The 16187-nt window shown below is 40.8% G+C and overlaps 2 protein-coding genes across 2 annotated transcripts; both read right to left on the reverse strand.

The window, feature by feature from the left end:
* Positions 1-5864: 5864 nt before the first annotated feature.
* LOC140076476 (olfactory receptor 1J21-like) lies at positions 5865-7281 on the reverse strand. Its single transcript, XM_072123002.1, has 2 exons — positions 7073-7281; positions 5865-6834 (listed from the first exon to the last, which is right to left on the reverse strand). The coding sequence occupies exons 1-2, from the start codon at positions 7279-7281 to the stop codon at positions 5865-5867; spliced, it is 1179 nt and encodes a 392-aa protein (XP_071979103.1).
* A 7457-nt stretch (positions 7282-14738) lies between these two features.
* LOC140076477 (olfactory receptor 5A2-like) lies at positions 14739-15712 on the reverse strand. Its single transcript, XM_072123003.1, has one exon. It carries the CDS (start codon positions 15678-15680, stop codon positions 14739-14741), a length of 942 nt encoding a protein of 313 aa, XP_071979104.1. The 5' UTR covers positions 15681-15712.
* Positions 15713-16187: the final 475 nt, after the last annotated feature.

Genomic DNA, 16187 nt, shown 5'->3' on the forward strand with positions numbered 1-16187 from the left:
TATACCCCAGAGCTGCACTCACTATTCTGCTGCTGGTGCAGTCACTGTGTACATACATGACATTACTTATCCTGTACTGACCCTGAGTTACATCCTGTATTATACTCCAGAGCTGCACTCACTATTCTGCTGCTGGTGCAGTCACTGTGTACATACATCACATTACTTATCCTGTACTGATCCCGAGTTACATCCTGTATTATACCCCAGAGCTGCACTCACTATTCTGCTGCTGGTGCAGTCACTGTGTACATACATGACATTACTTATCCTGTACTGATCCTGAGTTACATCCTGTATTATACCCCAGAGCTGCACTCACTATTCTGCTGCTGGTGCAGTCACTGTGTACATACATGACATTACTTATCCTGTACTGATCCGGAGTTACACTGTGTATTATACCCCAGAGCTGCACTCACTATTCTGCTGCTGGTGGTGTCACTGTGTACATACATGACATTACTTATCCTGTACTGATCCTGAGTTACATCCTGTATTATACCCAACGTACAAAGTGACTGCACCAGCAGCAGAATAGTGAGTGCAGCTCTGGAGTATAATACATAACTCGCAATCGGTGATATCTTTTATGTACACAGTGACTCTACTAGAAGAATGGTGAGCGCAGCTCTTAAGTGAAGACGTTCTAACTGAGGAGACCAAGATAATTAATGTAGTCAAGAAAGAGATCATTTTAAATTTTTATGCATTTTTTATGTTTATATGGAACTAAAATATAAGTAAAGCACGTTAAGACCGTGGTCTCGGTGACACATGCCTCGTAAAGTGTTACCTAATTTTTTTTTTCAACAAACTTTGCACAGATGGCTGTTCTGGTTTGTGTACACGAGGGGTGACACGATATCGGACCGTTATGTGACTGTTTAGCAGTTTTCCCCTCTGCAGACTCTGGTCATGAGTCTCAGTCATTTGGAAAGTAACATTTTCATGCAAAGTTTGCTGAAAGGTTAGTGATCATCCAGTAGCTTGAAGTCCTGGACTATTCCAAAGAACCAAGGCGGTGAACTACGATATTATACTTGGATACTATGCGCTAGTAGTTCATTCGGCTTCTTGTTGTGTTCATACATTGTATTTCCCATCATTCCATGCGCCGGCATCATAGTATAAACACTGGAGTCCATGTCCATCATCGAGTAGGTTTCCTACTTTACCAAAATGATAGTTTGCCCCCTACTAGGAAACAGTTTGCCGAGCCCAGGTACAGTATTAACCCCCCTGATATACGTGTTATCGGCGTAGGCAGCCATTGTTATGGAGGTCTTCTCCTATCTCTGCCGCTAAAGATACATTTATAGGAATGGTGTTCTTCTGATCATTGGGACCACTCCTGACAACTCTAGACTGGTCCCGTGTCGTGTCATTGGAAGCATTGTCAGATGTATTTATTCTTTTTTAGCAAAGATGGCCGCCTCTGCTGTCCTATGTAGGTGACAAATCCACTCTAAAGCTTCAAGTTTTAATTTTGATCTGCCGTAACTGTACCTGAGTGTCTCCTCCCGGGGAGCTTCATATTTCTTCAATAAATTTTATTTTGTTTACAATTTAGCTTTGGGTTCTTCTTCTTCTTTTCTTGGCTCTTTTGTATGTGGTTATCAGTGGCCTTCAGACGTGGACTTCATAGGTGACCACTTGAGAAAAATCTTCAGGGCCTCCTTGACTTCCTTGTTATTTGGGAAGTAAGGATGGAGGACACAAGGGTCACCGTTGTGGTGTCTACTAATGGATTAGATGAGTATTGGTGGAACTATATGAAGATTTTGCCGGAGAAGAGGCCTACAGAAATTATATGAGAAGAACACGTGATAACTTCTGGAGGGTGTGTCGTAAGCCACAAAAATGGCGCCTTACACAAGTCCGTACACCAAAGTGTGACTTATCTATTGGTCTCAGAATTTGTCAAAATGGCAATTTATTTTTTTTGTACCAAAGTTTAATTTTTTTTTAAAAAGTCTACTAAAACCTAATAAAACCTGTAGAAATGTGGCATTTCCATGATCGTACCGACCCAAAGAATTAAGAGGGCGTATCCTTTGGAGCGCACAAAGAAAGCCATAAAAACAGAGCCCAAAAAGAAGATGCTTTTTTTGTCAATTTCACTGCACTTTCACCTAATTTTTTTTCCAGCTTTCCAGTACATTGCATGGAATATGTTAACAAGCCCCCACACATCTCTGTAAACGGAAACATAAAAAAAAGTTATAGTGTTTTGAATGAGGGAAGTAAAAAACAGGAATGAATCACTAGGATTACAAGGAATGTCGTTTCTGTTTTTTACTTTTCTATTATCCAAGTTGTCTAAACCTCTAACTCTGCTCCAGCACATTCTCCCCCCCTCCCTCTCCACAGACTTCTATGTAATCAGACACAACTACCAAGTTACTCGAGCTATCGAGTATCATATCGGGAGGCTTTGATACCATAAATCACTATTCACACACAAGATGTTATAATATTTATGTCGTTTATGAACTAATTGGCAATAAGGGTCTCAATAAAGGAAGAATTAATTTTTACAAGTCTCCTTATTACTCCTCGTTACCAACAAATCTCTTCTACTTATGATGGGCTGGTCCTCTGCTTCTCCATCAAGATGAGGATACATTGGGTGATGCAGGAAGATTATGACCGAAAAAGAGAAGTTAATCAACCTAAAAGGAACCTGTCACCAGCCGAACGGCTGTTAAACCCCCAAACATATATTATAGGGTGTAGTAGATGTTGTCCAGACATGTCCTTATAATGATTCTAAGCCGGCTCACGCTATAATATCAGTTTATATTCATGGGCAGCTAGCAGTCAAGGGGGTGGGGTTTGGTGTAGAGCAATCAGGGGGATGGGGTTTGGTGTAGAGCAGTCAGGGGGATGGGGTCTGGTGTACAGCAGTGAGGGGGGTGGGGTTTGGTGTAGAGCAGTCAGGGGGATGGGGTCTGGTGTACAGCAGTGAGGGGGGTGGGGTTTGGAGTAGAGCAGTGAGGGGGATGGGGTTTGGTGTAGAGCAGTCAGGGGGATGGGGTCTGGTGTACAGCAGTGAGGGGGGTGGGGTTTGGGTTAGATCATTCAGTGGGGTGGGGTTTGTGTACAGCAGTCAGGGGTGTGGTGTCTGGTGTACAGCAGTCAGGGGTGTGGTCTGGTGTACAGCAGTCAGGGGGGTGGTGTCTGGTGTAGAGCAGTCAGGGGGTGGGGTTTGGTGTAGAGCAGTCAGGGGGATGGGGTCTGGTGTACAGCAGTGAGGGGGGTGGGGTTTGGTGTAGAGCAGTCAGGGGGGTGGGGTTGGGTTTGGTGTAGAGCAGTCAGGGGGATGGGGTCTGGTGTACAGCAGTGAGGGGGGTGGGGTTTGGGTTAGATCATTCAGTGGGATTGGGTTTGGTGTACAGCAGTCAGGGGGATGGGGTTTGGTGTACAGCAGTCAGGGGTGTGGTGTCTGGTGTACAGCAGTCAGGGGGGTGGTGTCTGGTGTACAGCAGTCAGGGGGTGGGGTTTGGGGTAGATCAGTCAAGCGTTCACCCACCCTCCAGGCCGCTGCATCATGAAAACCCACCTACTGCTCTCCGTTGAGCCGATACCTGCCCTGCCTCCCACGACTCCCCATCCTCTGCTCTCTCGTTTCAAATCTTGGACAAATCCGCCAGCTGTACACTTCTGGGCCACGTGTCTTTGCCGGTGGCTGGTGACAAGTTCCCTTTAAGAATTGGTGAGAATGGTGGAGTCTCACAATCCTGATCTTCCTCCTAAGAAGATGCTGTGACCTGACCTAAACGGGAATATTCATGGACCCGGAATGGTGTAAAAATCCTCCTTTAACATAGTTCTAATTGTATTCACAGCTACAGTATACAGTATGGGCTCCATCAGGGAGATCTATCAGAAGTCTCTTAGAGCAGAACTGTTCTTGTTACCTATGACAACCAATCAGAGCTCAGCTTACATTTTCCCACAGCTGTTTATAAAATAAAAGCTGAGCTCTGATTGGTTCCCATGGGCAACTAGAAATAGTTTTACCTCAGAAACTTCTCTAAAGGTTGCAAAATTGAAGGGGTCACTTACTTTCACCCCAGAACTGTGGATATTACCCAATAAAATACATGAAACTGTGTGATTTTTGTTTAGTGACATTGAACGTGTCCACATTTGTGACGTACACATCAATCAGTATTAGGCTGGTTGGTCTATATACAATGATATTAGACAAATCCTTGGATTTCAGACCTTCCTCCATGGGCTGTGAGATTTCTCCTTTGTTCTCAGGGAAGATGTTGGGAAATGTGTTACTGCACTCTTTCCACTCAAAACATTCACAGTCAGATGGGTCAAGTGTATGCAGTCTATGGGTTCAGAGAAAGGACAAAATCAAGGGTATAGTTAGAGGGAACCTGTCAGCTCCTCAGTCACTTGTCAATGAAGTGTCCCACACCATTTCTCCTTGGAAAATCCATGGAATGCGGAGAAATTTAGTAAATCCCTCTGCGCAAAAGAGGTTTCACCAGTGGCGTAACTAGAAGCTGATGGGCCCCAGAGCAAAGTCTGTGCCGGGCCCCCGACTATAATGTATGGTTTATAGTAATAGTCTTCTCATATGGGAAAGTGACACCATAAGGGCCCCCTAGACCTCTTGGGCCCTGGTGCGATCGCAGCCTCTGCACCCCCTCAAGTTACGCCCCTGGGTTTCACCGGACCATGAAGCCAATACGTAATGCACCAGTATTTCTCTGCATTCGACCACAAGAAGGAGACTTATGACGGAGGACACCTCCCCTATAAAGCTGTATATTTAGTCTACATCTGACCCAGGAGCAAAGCCATGGAAGCACAAATATGCCCATATGTCCAACGTCCGACACATGTGCACTGAGACCGTGGATGGTTACGCCAGCTTCAATGAAGACCTACACCGGTACGGGGTAGCAGGACCTGGGCATTGACTGTGTTAGTCATATAGACCGTGTAAGTGTATAACACTTTATATGACTTACACTATAGACAGATGACCTCAGATTGGAGATCTTTGTCTCGGTTTGGTGGTTGTGAGACGGCACTTGACCAGCACCACATCCATAGATCACATTCTACATCCTCAGAAAACTTAGTACATTATCCAGGTTTGGATTTGTGGTGGATTTAATACCTGGATTCCTACACCATATAGGAGTCGGTTATTGGCTGCTCATGGTATGGTGGTAACCACCAAAGAGGAGACATCAATCTTCACGTCCTTCAGCCTGTGTATTGCAACCAACCTCTATGGAGATATGGGATCTGCGCTACATCATATCCTGGTCTATAGTCCCCGGGGTCTAATTTAGGAGCTAAAACTGTGATTAGGGGAGGTCAAATGAAATTCCCAGTAGATATTTGTTCACAGCATTTGTAGGGAGGTTCTTATTAAAGGTGTCAGCTCAATGGTTGTTGATTGGATCTGTTGTTATTCCATCAAATATCTAGAAATATCCTCAACTGTTTCCTTTCATGATATTGTAACCTCCATCACCTCTGAAAATTAGAGGACACCACAAGGGGATTTTTATTAAGACTGGTTTTAATTTAGTTTTAACCCCCTTTCCCCAGGGTGGCCCATATCTACTAACAGGTTCAATGTGTGTGAGGTCAGACCTGCTTACACCGTGTCTGATCTGACGTAGATTTCTGCCATAGTCTTCCATAGTCACCCATCCTGGGGTCCAAAAACTCTGTGAAATGGCAGAGAAGGAGAGATTTGCACACCTTCTTAGTCAGAAAACTGGCAAAGGAGCCATAGTAAATGTTCCCCCAACGCATCAATTCTCATTCAAATATTATTGTTAAAAATACAATATAATACAATCCAGTCCTATGATGTCTGCTCAACCACGCTGGTTAGAATGAATTCCCACTGCCTTCCTCATGGCTTGTATCACCTCCCTGTTTCTTAGGCTGTAAATAATGGGGTTCAGCATGGGCGTCATGATGGTGTAGAGCACGGCCACCACCTTGACATCTTTGTCCATGGCGTAGGTAGACGAGGGCCAGATGTAGCTGAAGATGCCACTTCCGTAGTATAGAGCCACAACCATGAAGTGAGAGGCACAAGTAGAGAAGGTCTTTTGACGACCTTTACTGGTGCTGATTTTTGTAACCGCAGCAATAATCCGACCATAGGTCACCAATATAAAGATGAGGGGTCCCATCCCTGCAATGACAACCACTATCATGAACAATCCCTCCCCGACTTTGGTGTCAGAGCAAGACAACTTGAAGAGTGGAGTAACATCGCAAAAGAAATGGTCCACTTTATTTGGACTACAAAAGTCAAGGTGACAAATTGACACAGCTTGGACCACCGAATTCAGGAGACCACTGGCCCAGCAGGCCAGGACTATCCTGATTCTTACTTCTCTACTCATGATGAGGGTATAATTAAGCGGGAAACAGATGGCCACGTACCTATCATAAGCCATTACAGTGAGGATATAACACTCCACCACCATGAAGAGTTGGAAAAAGTAGAGTTGTGTGACACATCCTGCGTAAGAAATGGACTTCTGGGCGGTAGCCAAAATGTACAAGAGCTTGGGGACGGTGACGGAAGATAAAAAGATATCAACTGCAGCGAGATTGGCCAAGAAGAAGTACATAGGTGTGTGTAGTCGCTTATCAGAGGAGATCACACCCAGAATGACTATGTTTCCTATCACCGTGATGAGGTAGATGGCCAGGAAGACGAGAAAGAGGAGGATCTGAGGATCAGCTGTTTCCGAAAGGCCAACTATGAAAAAGATGGACACCGAAGACTCGTTTCTCCAACCAGAGGATTCCATTTGATCAGTGGTTGAGCTAAAAAGTTAAGAGATGAGTATTAGGTAGAACTATTTCTCTTATCTTTCCCCCATTCATAGAGTCCATGCTGGATGCATTTTCTTTCGCTTTTCATTGTCATTTCTATATGTTTTAGTTCTAAGACTTTTAGGTCAGTCTCTATGGATGACGTTTCTCCCCATGGCTCCTCCAATCTCAGAAAATCAGAACAATTAGACCAAACTTCCCCAAAAATAACCCAAGATCACATCAATACTGGATCCCACCCTGATATCTCAACAGCTCCATCTCCAGATCCACACCAAAGCACAGCCGCCCGAGGCCGAAATCTAACAATGACATCCAATAAGCCACAGCCATGTCCTCCACAAGCTTGTCATGGAACAGACATTCCACTTTTCCCTTTTTTGTGGATTCATATGGTTTAGACCCAGACCAGGGTCTCGTGGCTTTGCCTCCAACCATCTGCACTGTGCTGCTCCATCTATATCATCTGTCTATACTGATGTGCTGCACTATGACTAGAAGATGGGTGCACAGCCTACAACTGATCACAAAGAAAAATGGCGCCAAACCTTACCAGGGGCGCAACTCAGAGATGCTGGGTCCTATAGCAAACTACCGAATGGGGCCCCTTCCCCTTAAAAAATATACATATTGGTACCTTCACACATGTTTATCTAATCACACACATTTATATACACACATACAGTTCTACACTCATGCGCACACATTTATGCACACCTTATACACACACATACACAATCATTATTACACATACAGAATATGTACACTGTATATACAGTGTTACACAACATATACTGATACATCATAAACACACATACATGAAGTACAGTATATACGTACCATATATAGACACAAGGGCAGATTTTTCTTTTTTGTGTTGTGTTTTTTTGCAACTTTTTTGTCACTAATATGTGTTTCTGTCATATTTGCAACTTTTTTAGATATTTTAGAGACTTTTCAAATGTAAGCGGAGCATGAATTTTTGCAGAGTATGCCGTATTTAACTTATGAATCCAAATTTTTTTCAAAACTTTTTTAAAATGTCTCAAAAATCGCAGATAACCAAAAAAAACCCCCAACTAGACGCAAGTGATAAATCAAACTTTCACACGCTGTGGGTGCTTGGAGAGGGCTCATCAGTCGCCATGCCAGCCTGGGATCTTCCGAAGACCAGAGTCTGTCTCGTTTTAACCTATTCATTACAATGTGCAATTCGCACATTGTAATGAATGAGGAGGAAAATCCCCATATACTGCCAAACTGTAGTATGACAGTATATGGCAGGATCAATCAGACAACCTAGGGTTAAAGTACTCCAGGGGGTTTGAAAAATGGTAAAAATAAAAAAAAGTTGAAAAAAAAATTATATTAACCCCTTCCCGACATTTGACGTAATAGTACTGCATGGCGGGAGGTGCGTTCCTGCAAAATGCAGTACTATTACGTCAAACTTCTGGCCCCGGCTCATGAACGAAGCCGGGGCCAGAAGCTGCGGGTGTCGGCTATATATTATAGCCGACACCTGCCTCTAACACCCGCGATCAGAGATTTCTCCGCGGCATGTCAGGGGCATTTAACAGGGAATCGGACCCCCCCGCGATGCTTACCCGGCTGCTGTCAGTGCCCGGGGCTGCTACCCCCCCTGCTGCCAGTGCCCGGGCTGCGCGATCCTCCTTCCAGGAGCCGGGTCCCTGCCTTCTGGCAGGACCCGGCTGTAACACACTGAGCATGCGCAGCATGCTCAGTGTGTTACATTACACAGTGTAATACATCTGTATTACACTGTGTAATGTGAAGAAGAGCTTGAACGAGCAATCAGTGGATCGCTTGTTCAAGCTAACCTGTAAAAGTAAATAAAAAAAGTTAAAAACATTAAATAAAAACATTTTTTAATAAAAAGATTTAATTAAATAAAGTTAAAGTCCCCTAAACACAAATATTCCCTATACACATGCAATAAAGTGAGAAAAACACAAAATCGCCAAAAACCCCCACATATTTGGTATCGTCGCATCCATAACAATCCGTACAATAACTCAGAAACATTATTGGACCCGCTCGGTGAACGCCATAAAAACAAAACCCGCAAAAACCCGCAAAAACCCGCAAAAACCCGCAAAAAATATACATTTTTCATAAAATCTCTGAACAAAAATGTTCTAAAAAGTGATCAAAAAAAGTTACGTGTGCCAAAATGGTCCCACTAAAAAGAACAACTCAACACGTAAAAAATAAGCCCTAAACTAGCTCTGTCAACCAAAAAATATTAAAGTTACGTCTCCGAAAAGATGGCGATGCAAAAACAAATGAGATTTCCTCTATATTAGTTTTTATCCAGTAAAATTGTAAAAATAAATGAAAAACTATATAAATGAGGTATCACCATAATCGTAGTGATCTGTAGAATAAAGATAATATAGTATTTTTAGTGTACGACTCCCAAAAAATACAAAAAGAAAGTAAACCAAAATTGACAATTTTCTTTTCACCCATACATTCAAGAGTTAATAAAATCTCATCAATAAGCTAATGACCCACGAAAATGATATATTTGTAAAGTGCATCTTATGTCACAAAAAATAAGCCCTTATATGTCCAAATTGCCAAAAAAATAAATATTGTATAGCCAATAAAAAGTGACAATGCATAATCTGCTCTGAATGGCGCAGCTCCCCCTCCATGCCCTGGCCTGTGCCCATACAGCAGGTCACCACCACATATGGGGGATTGTTATACGCGGGAGGGATTGGGTATCAAATTTTGTGGAGGGTTTTGGTATTTTATCCACTGAAAATTTGTACATTTTTTGAAGAACACATTCATTTAGCCAAAAAAATGTCACTTTCAAAATTGCATCCGATTTTGTTTTAACCCCTGTAAAACAATTAAAGGGTTAACAAACTTCATAAAAGTTGTTTTACGTACGTTGAGGGGTGTAGTTTCTATAATGGGCTAATTCATGGGGTTTTACTTTTATTTAGGCCTCTCAAAGTGATTTGAGGCAAGAGCAGGTCCCTCAATAGCAGGATTTTGCGTTTTTTATGAAAATGTCACACCTAAAGTTCAAAGCCCCAAAACATCCTACAAAAAAAAGAGTATGCATAAAAAACCACGGAGGCATAAAGAAGACATTCGATGAATGTTAGTTATTAAGTCTTTTCACGGTTATGACTATGTGTGGAAAAAGTAGAACATTTTGAAGTTCGAAAATCAAGAATTTTGCCAAATTTTCACCAAATATTTGATTTTCTCATAAATAAATGCAAAACATACCACCAAAATATTTCAACTAACATGAAGTACAAAGTGTCACGAGAAAACAATTTCAAAATCACTTGGATATGTTATAAGTTCCGAAGTTATAACCACTTATAGTGACACAGGGCAGATTTGAAAAAATGGGCCGTGTCAGGAAGGTGAAAAGTGGATTCAGCGTTAAGGGGTTAAAAACCCCTAAAAATTCAAATCACCCCCCTTTCCCTAAAACTGATATAAATATAAATAAACAGTAAAAATCATAAACACATTAGGTATCGCCACGTCCAAAAATGCCCGATCTATCAAAATATAACCCTGTTTAACCCCGTAATGGAAAATAGTGCCCAAAGTCGAAAATGGCACTTTTTTGCCATTTTGAATAAAAAATTCAATAAAAAGGTCGTACAGTCCTAAAAATGGTAGCATTGAAAACGCCATCAAAAGTCACACCACCCACAGCTCCGTGCACCGAAGTATGAAACAGTTATTCGCACCAGAAGATGGCATTTTTTGTGCAGGAGGTTTTAATTCTTGTAAATGTACCATATATACTTTAGTATAAGCCTAGTTTTTCGGCACAAAAAAAATGTGCTGAAAACCCAAACTTGGCTTATACTCGAGTAAAAAAAATCTAAGTTTACCAGGTTTTTGTGGTAAAATTAGGGGCCTTGGCTTATACTCGAGTATATACGGTAGGTAAACATTATAAAACCTGTACAAATTTGGTTTCCCCGTAATTGCACCGACCCAAAGAATAAAGTAGACCTGTCATTTGGGGCGCACAGTGAAAGCCGTAAAACCCAAGCCCACAAGAAAATGGCGCAAATGCATTTTTCACCAATTTCACTGCATTTGGAATTTTTTTTCCTGCTTCCCAGTACATGGCAAGGAATATTAAATACCAGCACTATGAAGTGCAATTTGTTATGCAGAAAACAAGCCGTCACACAGCTCTTTATGTGTAAAAATAAAAAAGTTATAGATTTTTGATGGTGGAGGGTGAAAATTGGAGATGCAAAAAACAAAAAAGGGCCTGGTCGTTAAGAAGTTAAAATATAGGTTAAAAAACCTCCCTGTGTGTTAGGCTCTGCACATGTTGTAGATTGTCATGCGCTAAATCCGCATCCAATAACTGCAGTTTTGATGTGCGATTTTCATGCAGATTTTCTGAATGCATTTTTATCCTCTTTCTGCATGAAAACTGCACAGATTTCCTCTCCCATAGACTTCAATGTAAAGGAATACATACAAAAATCTGTAAGGAAGCACAAGGAAAGTAACACGATCATTATTTTATTTTCTGCACCAAAAAATGATTTCCCAAAAGAAAAAAAAAAAAAAAAAAACATTTTCTACGTGATTTTGCAAATCACATTCACTTTAATGCTTCTGTGTTACCAAAATCTGTGTGTAAACTCCACATGGAGTCCGAGGTGCGCAGAGAGCCTGATAGATTTCTGATAAATACTGTAGATTATTTGTCGACATTTCGAAACCTTTGTTTAAAAATGAATAAAAATGTTTAATTTTGTAACTTTTGTAATATCATTAAATAAATATGGTGCAAAATACAGACTACAGGCGGTCCCCTACTTAAGAACACCTGACTTACAGACGACCCCTAGTTACAAACAGACCTCTGGATATTGGTAATTTCCTGTACTTTAGTCCTAGGCTACAATAATCAGCTATAACAGTTATCACAGGCGTCTGTAATGTAGATTTATTGTTAATCCGGGTTCTTATGACAACCCAACATTTTTAAAATCCAATTGTCACAGAGACCAAAAAAAATTTGGCTGGGATTACAATGATAAAATATACAGTTCCGACTTACATACAAATTCAACTTAAGACCAAACCTACAGACCCTATCTTGTACGTAACCCGGGGACTGCCTGTATTTCGGTGCAAAAAAACCTGCAAAATAGAAAAAGTCTGTGACCCAGAATGGGCTGTGCGGGTATAATGTGTGACCCCGCTCATCCAGCGTCAGACACTGGGAGAATAGAGGCTTCTGATATTATATACTTTTTATAAATCTGCCTCCTTACTGTTTTAAAGACCTTGCTGTCAGTGGGACGCTAGGCAGTGACCCTATACATAGCTCGTCCTGTTCTGCTGTATCCAACCATGACCGTGCTCTGTGAGCGGAACTCATAGGGGGCTGCACTGTCTGGACTAGATACAGTTATAGAGGTTTGTTCCAGTGTGTGGCCTCATATATATATATAAGACAGATGATAACGGCACTACCAGCAGCTATTTCAAATAGATCAACATATGGCACATCCAAAAGGTAACTTCTAAGCAGGTGCAGTGAGTTTCAGGTAATAATGGTGCTCAGGTCCCAAAATAGCATAGATATATATGAATTATATATATATATGAATATATATATATATATATGAAGTTTCATGGATAGAACATATATAAAATGTACATGGAGGATTATTCTGTACAATGTAGCAGCTGCCATTCCCTGCCACAAGGTGTCACAATAACAAGGCATGTGAGTCTCTCCACATAGTCTGAAGTCACATAATAATAGTAATAACAATATAAAAATCTAAATTAGGACTATTATTTTGTATTATAAGCCCAGCATTTTAATCATAATGGGTAAAAATAAAAAAAAAATTGCAAACAAAATTAAGTAATTAAGTAAAAAGGGACAAAACCAATAAGATTTCGAAAAATTAAATTTGCCTGATTTCTATGATACGTCAAGGACTCTTAGTAATTTACCGAATAAATACAATAATAATACAAATAGTGAATAGTTACATTATTTGTAGAAATGAGGGTCACAATTATTATTATGATTATTAAATCCATTTTATTGTATCACTTAATTTGTTTTACCTCCCTTCATGGCTTCACTAAGGTGTGTGTTAGAACACACAATTCAAGCAGTTTTTGTAAAAAATAAAGAAAAAAAAATGAAAATCTCAAGACAGTATGAAAAAATTATGTTGATTTTTTCCCTATGATTTTATTTCATTGAAAATTTGAAATATTGTCAGTGCTGTAAAAATGATGTTGTCTATGGAAGCTCAAGTAAAAAATCACACAAAACATAGAAGTCATTTTAATGAATTGTAATAAAAAATCCAATTATTATTAATTTATTGTTATTGCATTATTATTATTATTAATAATAATAATATTTTACTACCAATTTTATTATTTGGAGATTATTTTGTAGTATTATTGTAAATATATTTTATTCTAACATTGAAAAAAATTGGACTTTTGGAAAAAAATTATATAAAACATAGAATAAATAAAAATAGAACACAAATACACGACGACCTGAACTTTCTATTGTAGAATAAAGTGTTCGGATTTCAGATCATTTGTATAAAATCACCCCAGTAGAGAAAGAAAGATATAGCGGAATATTGTGACTAGAAAGTAAGTGCCCCCCTCCCGCTGCTGGCGTCATACTCACATCTATCCTTAGGCGTCTGCCGCGTGTTCTCTCCTCTCTGCTCCATATAAAACCCTTTAGGCGCTTCCCCTGGGGGCTTTGTCTCCTCCGAAACTGAAAAACTTTCTGAAAAGTTTATGTTTCTGAAAACTTACTTGATAGAAGTTAGAAAACAAAGTTCAGAAACTAAAAATGAAATCTAAATCTGATATTTTGTGTCACATGTACAGTAATAAAAATGCAAAAATAATAAAAATCAATTAAAAAAAATAAAAGCAGCGCTAATAAATCTGATGTACAAAGTCACAAAATAATATGTATAGATAAGAATAAGTTTTTGGGCCTTTGTTAGTTGGAAACACAGTCATGGGGCCCATGGAAAGATGGGACACAACCCCAGGACTTGTTTATGGCTCCTTCATTCCGTATTTCCAAGACTGGAAAGTTGGTTATGACCATCGTCATACGTTGTGGTAAGAGCAGGGACACCATGGACCTCCCTGTCACTGGATGATGTGATGGCTGATATATTATACAGGATCAGGAGGGGCCTCAATGTCTTCATACAAAGAAAAAGTTATGGGAACTGGAATGTTTTGGTTGGGATGTGGATCCAGGGATTTATCATGGCTGCCATAGGAATTTGAATTGGAAGGAATTTTTTTCCCTAATATGAACCAATTGGAATAAACCTAATGGGGTTTCACTGTACTAATAGAAGTTGGATTCAGTAGACCTTTGTTTTTATTCAACCATATCTACCATGAAATGTGACCTAAGGCTGTTGCCACCTTCCTCTCCGACAAGAAACGGGTGGAAGAGGTGGTCTATCGGGAAGGTATGGTCGATGAAACCACCTTCAGGATGTGGGAACTACTGAGGTGCCATTGCTAGAGATTGGCCGATCAGGCAAACGGTGACTCAACGAGTGGTGAATGTCAAACCAGGACAAACCAGGACAAACCAGGACAGTATTGTGGTCATAACCCAATAAGTTCTAGGACATGGACCCAATGAATGACCAAGGTGCTCCAGTGTAATCCACGCTTAGAAACCAGTTTATCTAATTTCCTTGGCCCCTGAAGACCACCCAATCTTACTTACACTTGATGTTTTCAGTATTTTTCTGTTGCCGAGACTTTATTCCAACTTTTATTATACGATAAGAAGTGACAAAACTTAGACAAGTGTAAATATCAAATTCTTATTTTATTTTCTTGCCCCTCAGGATCTTCTTCAGAGCCCGTTTTACCTCCCTGTTTCTTAGGCTGTAAATAATGGGGTTCAGCATGGGCGTCATGATGGTGTAGAGCACGGCCACCACCTTGACATCTTTGTCCATGGCGTAGGTAGACGAGGGCCAGATGTAGCTGAAAATCCCACTGCCATAGTATAGGGCCACCACGATGAAGTGAGATGCACAAGTAGAGAAGGTCTTGACGCGACCTTTACTGGTGCTGATCTTCATAACGGCAGCAATGATCCGGCCATAGGTGACTAAGATGAAAGTCAGTGGTCCCATCCCAGCAACTACCACAACAATCAGAAATATGGCTTCGCTAAGCCGTGTGCTAGAACAAGACAACTTGAACAGAGGAGTAACATCACAGAAGAAGTGGTCCACTTTATTAGGACCACAAAAATCTAGACATGAGATTGAAATGGCTTGGACTACAGAGTTCACCAGACCACAAACCCAACAGGCAATGACCATTCTAAACCTCACCTCTCGACTCATGATGAGGGTATAGTTTAAGGGGAAGCAGATGGCCACGTATCTATCATAAGCCATGATAGCGAGGAGGTAACACTCCGCCACCACAAAAAATTGGAAGAATGATAGTTGGGTGACACAGTCCGAGAAAGACATGGCCTTCTTAGCAGTGACCAAAATGAATAGAAGCTTCGGGACGGTGGTGGATGAAAAGATGATGTCAATGATGGAAAGATTGGCTAAGAAGAAGTACATGGGGGTGTGCAGCCGATGGTCGGCGGAGATAACACTTAAGATGACAAGATTACCAACAACTGTGATGAGGTAGATACAGAGAAAGACCAGGAAGAGCGAGAGTTGAGGTTCTTCTGCATCTGATAGACCAACAACCAGGAATATCGACACAAAAGACTGGTTTTCAGCTTTTGCCATGGGATGATTGGAAATCTGAACAAACAAATTAAAAAAATTCTGAAGTTCTTGAGTTGTCCTCAGGTTGAAAAAATCACTGAGCTTTCATTCACAGTTAATCCCAAAGAAATGATATGATGGCAGCCATGTTGGCTGTGAACATTTTGATGACTTGATTGAAGAGGACAACACGTGGCCAATTCTTTACACCACCTCATAGACCTCTCCTAATTCTTTCTTCAGTATAAGTCTTTACCATCTAATTGTCATCTTCAGATTTGCAGATCTATTCAGCTCCTAGAAGGTGAAAGAGCATAATTGGGGTTCCAATTATGGAAAGAGACCTGACTGAATCTCACCTTGGTCATCTCAAGAACGTGCGCCATCAAGTCATGTTCTTCATGCGAAACCATGTGATGGAAATCAAGGGCCATTCCACATCATCATGGCCAGTAGTGACCATGGATCTATTATTACAAGAAGAGAAATTAGATATAGTGGAGCCCAACAATGGTCCCATATTTTAAC

Source organism: Engystomops pustulosus, chromosome 9 (assembly GCF_040894005.1).
Source record: "Engystomops pustulosus chromosome 9, aEngPut4.maternal, whole genome shotgun sequence".
NCBI lineage: Eukaryota > Metazoa > Chordata > Amphibia > Anura > Leptodactylidae > Engystomops > Engystomops pustulosus.

Excerpts from the sequence above, each read along its gene's own strand:
- LOC140076476 (XM_072123002.1), bottom strand. The coding sequence starts at position 7,281 with ATGGTTGGAGGCAAAGCCACGAGACCCTGGTCTGGGTCTAAACCATAT. Across the intron at positions 6,835-7,072 it reads AGATATCAGGGTGGGATCCA|CTCAACCACTGATCAAATGG; the intron begins GTATTGATGTGA and ends TTAACTTTTTAG.
- LOC140076477 (XM_072123003.1), bottom strand. The coding sequence starts at position 15,680 with ATGGCAAAAGCTGAAAACCAGTCTTTTGTGTCGATATTCCTGGTTGTT.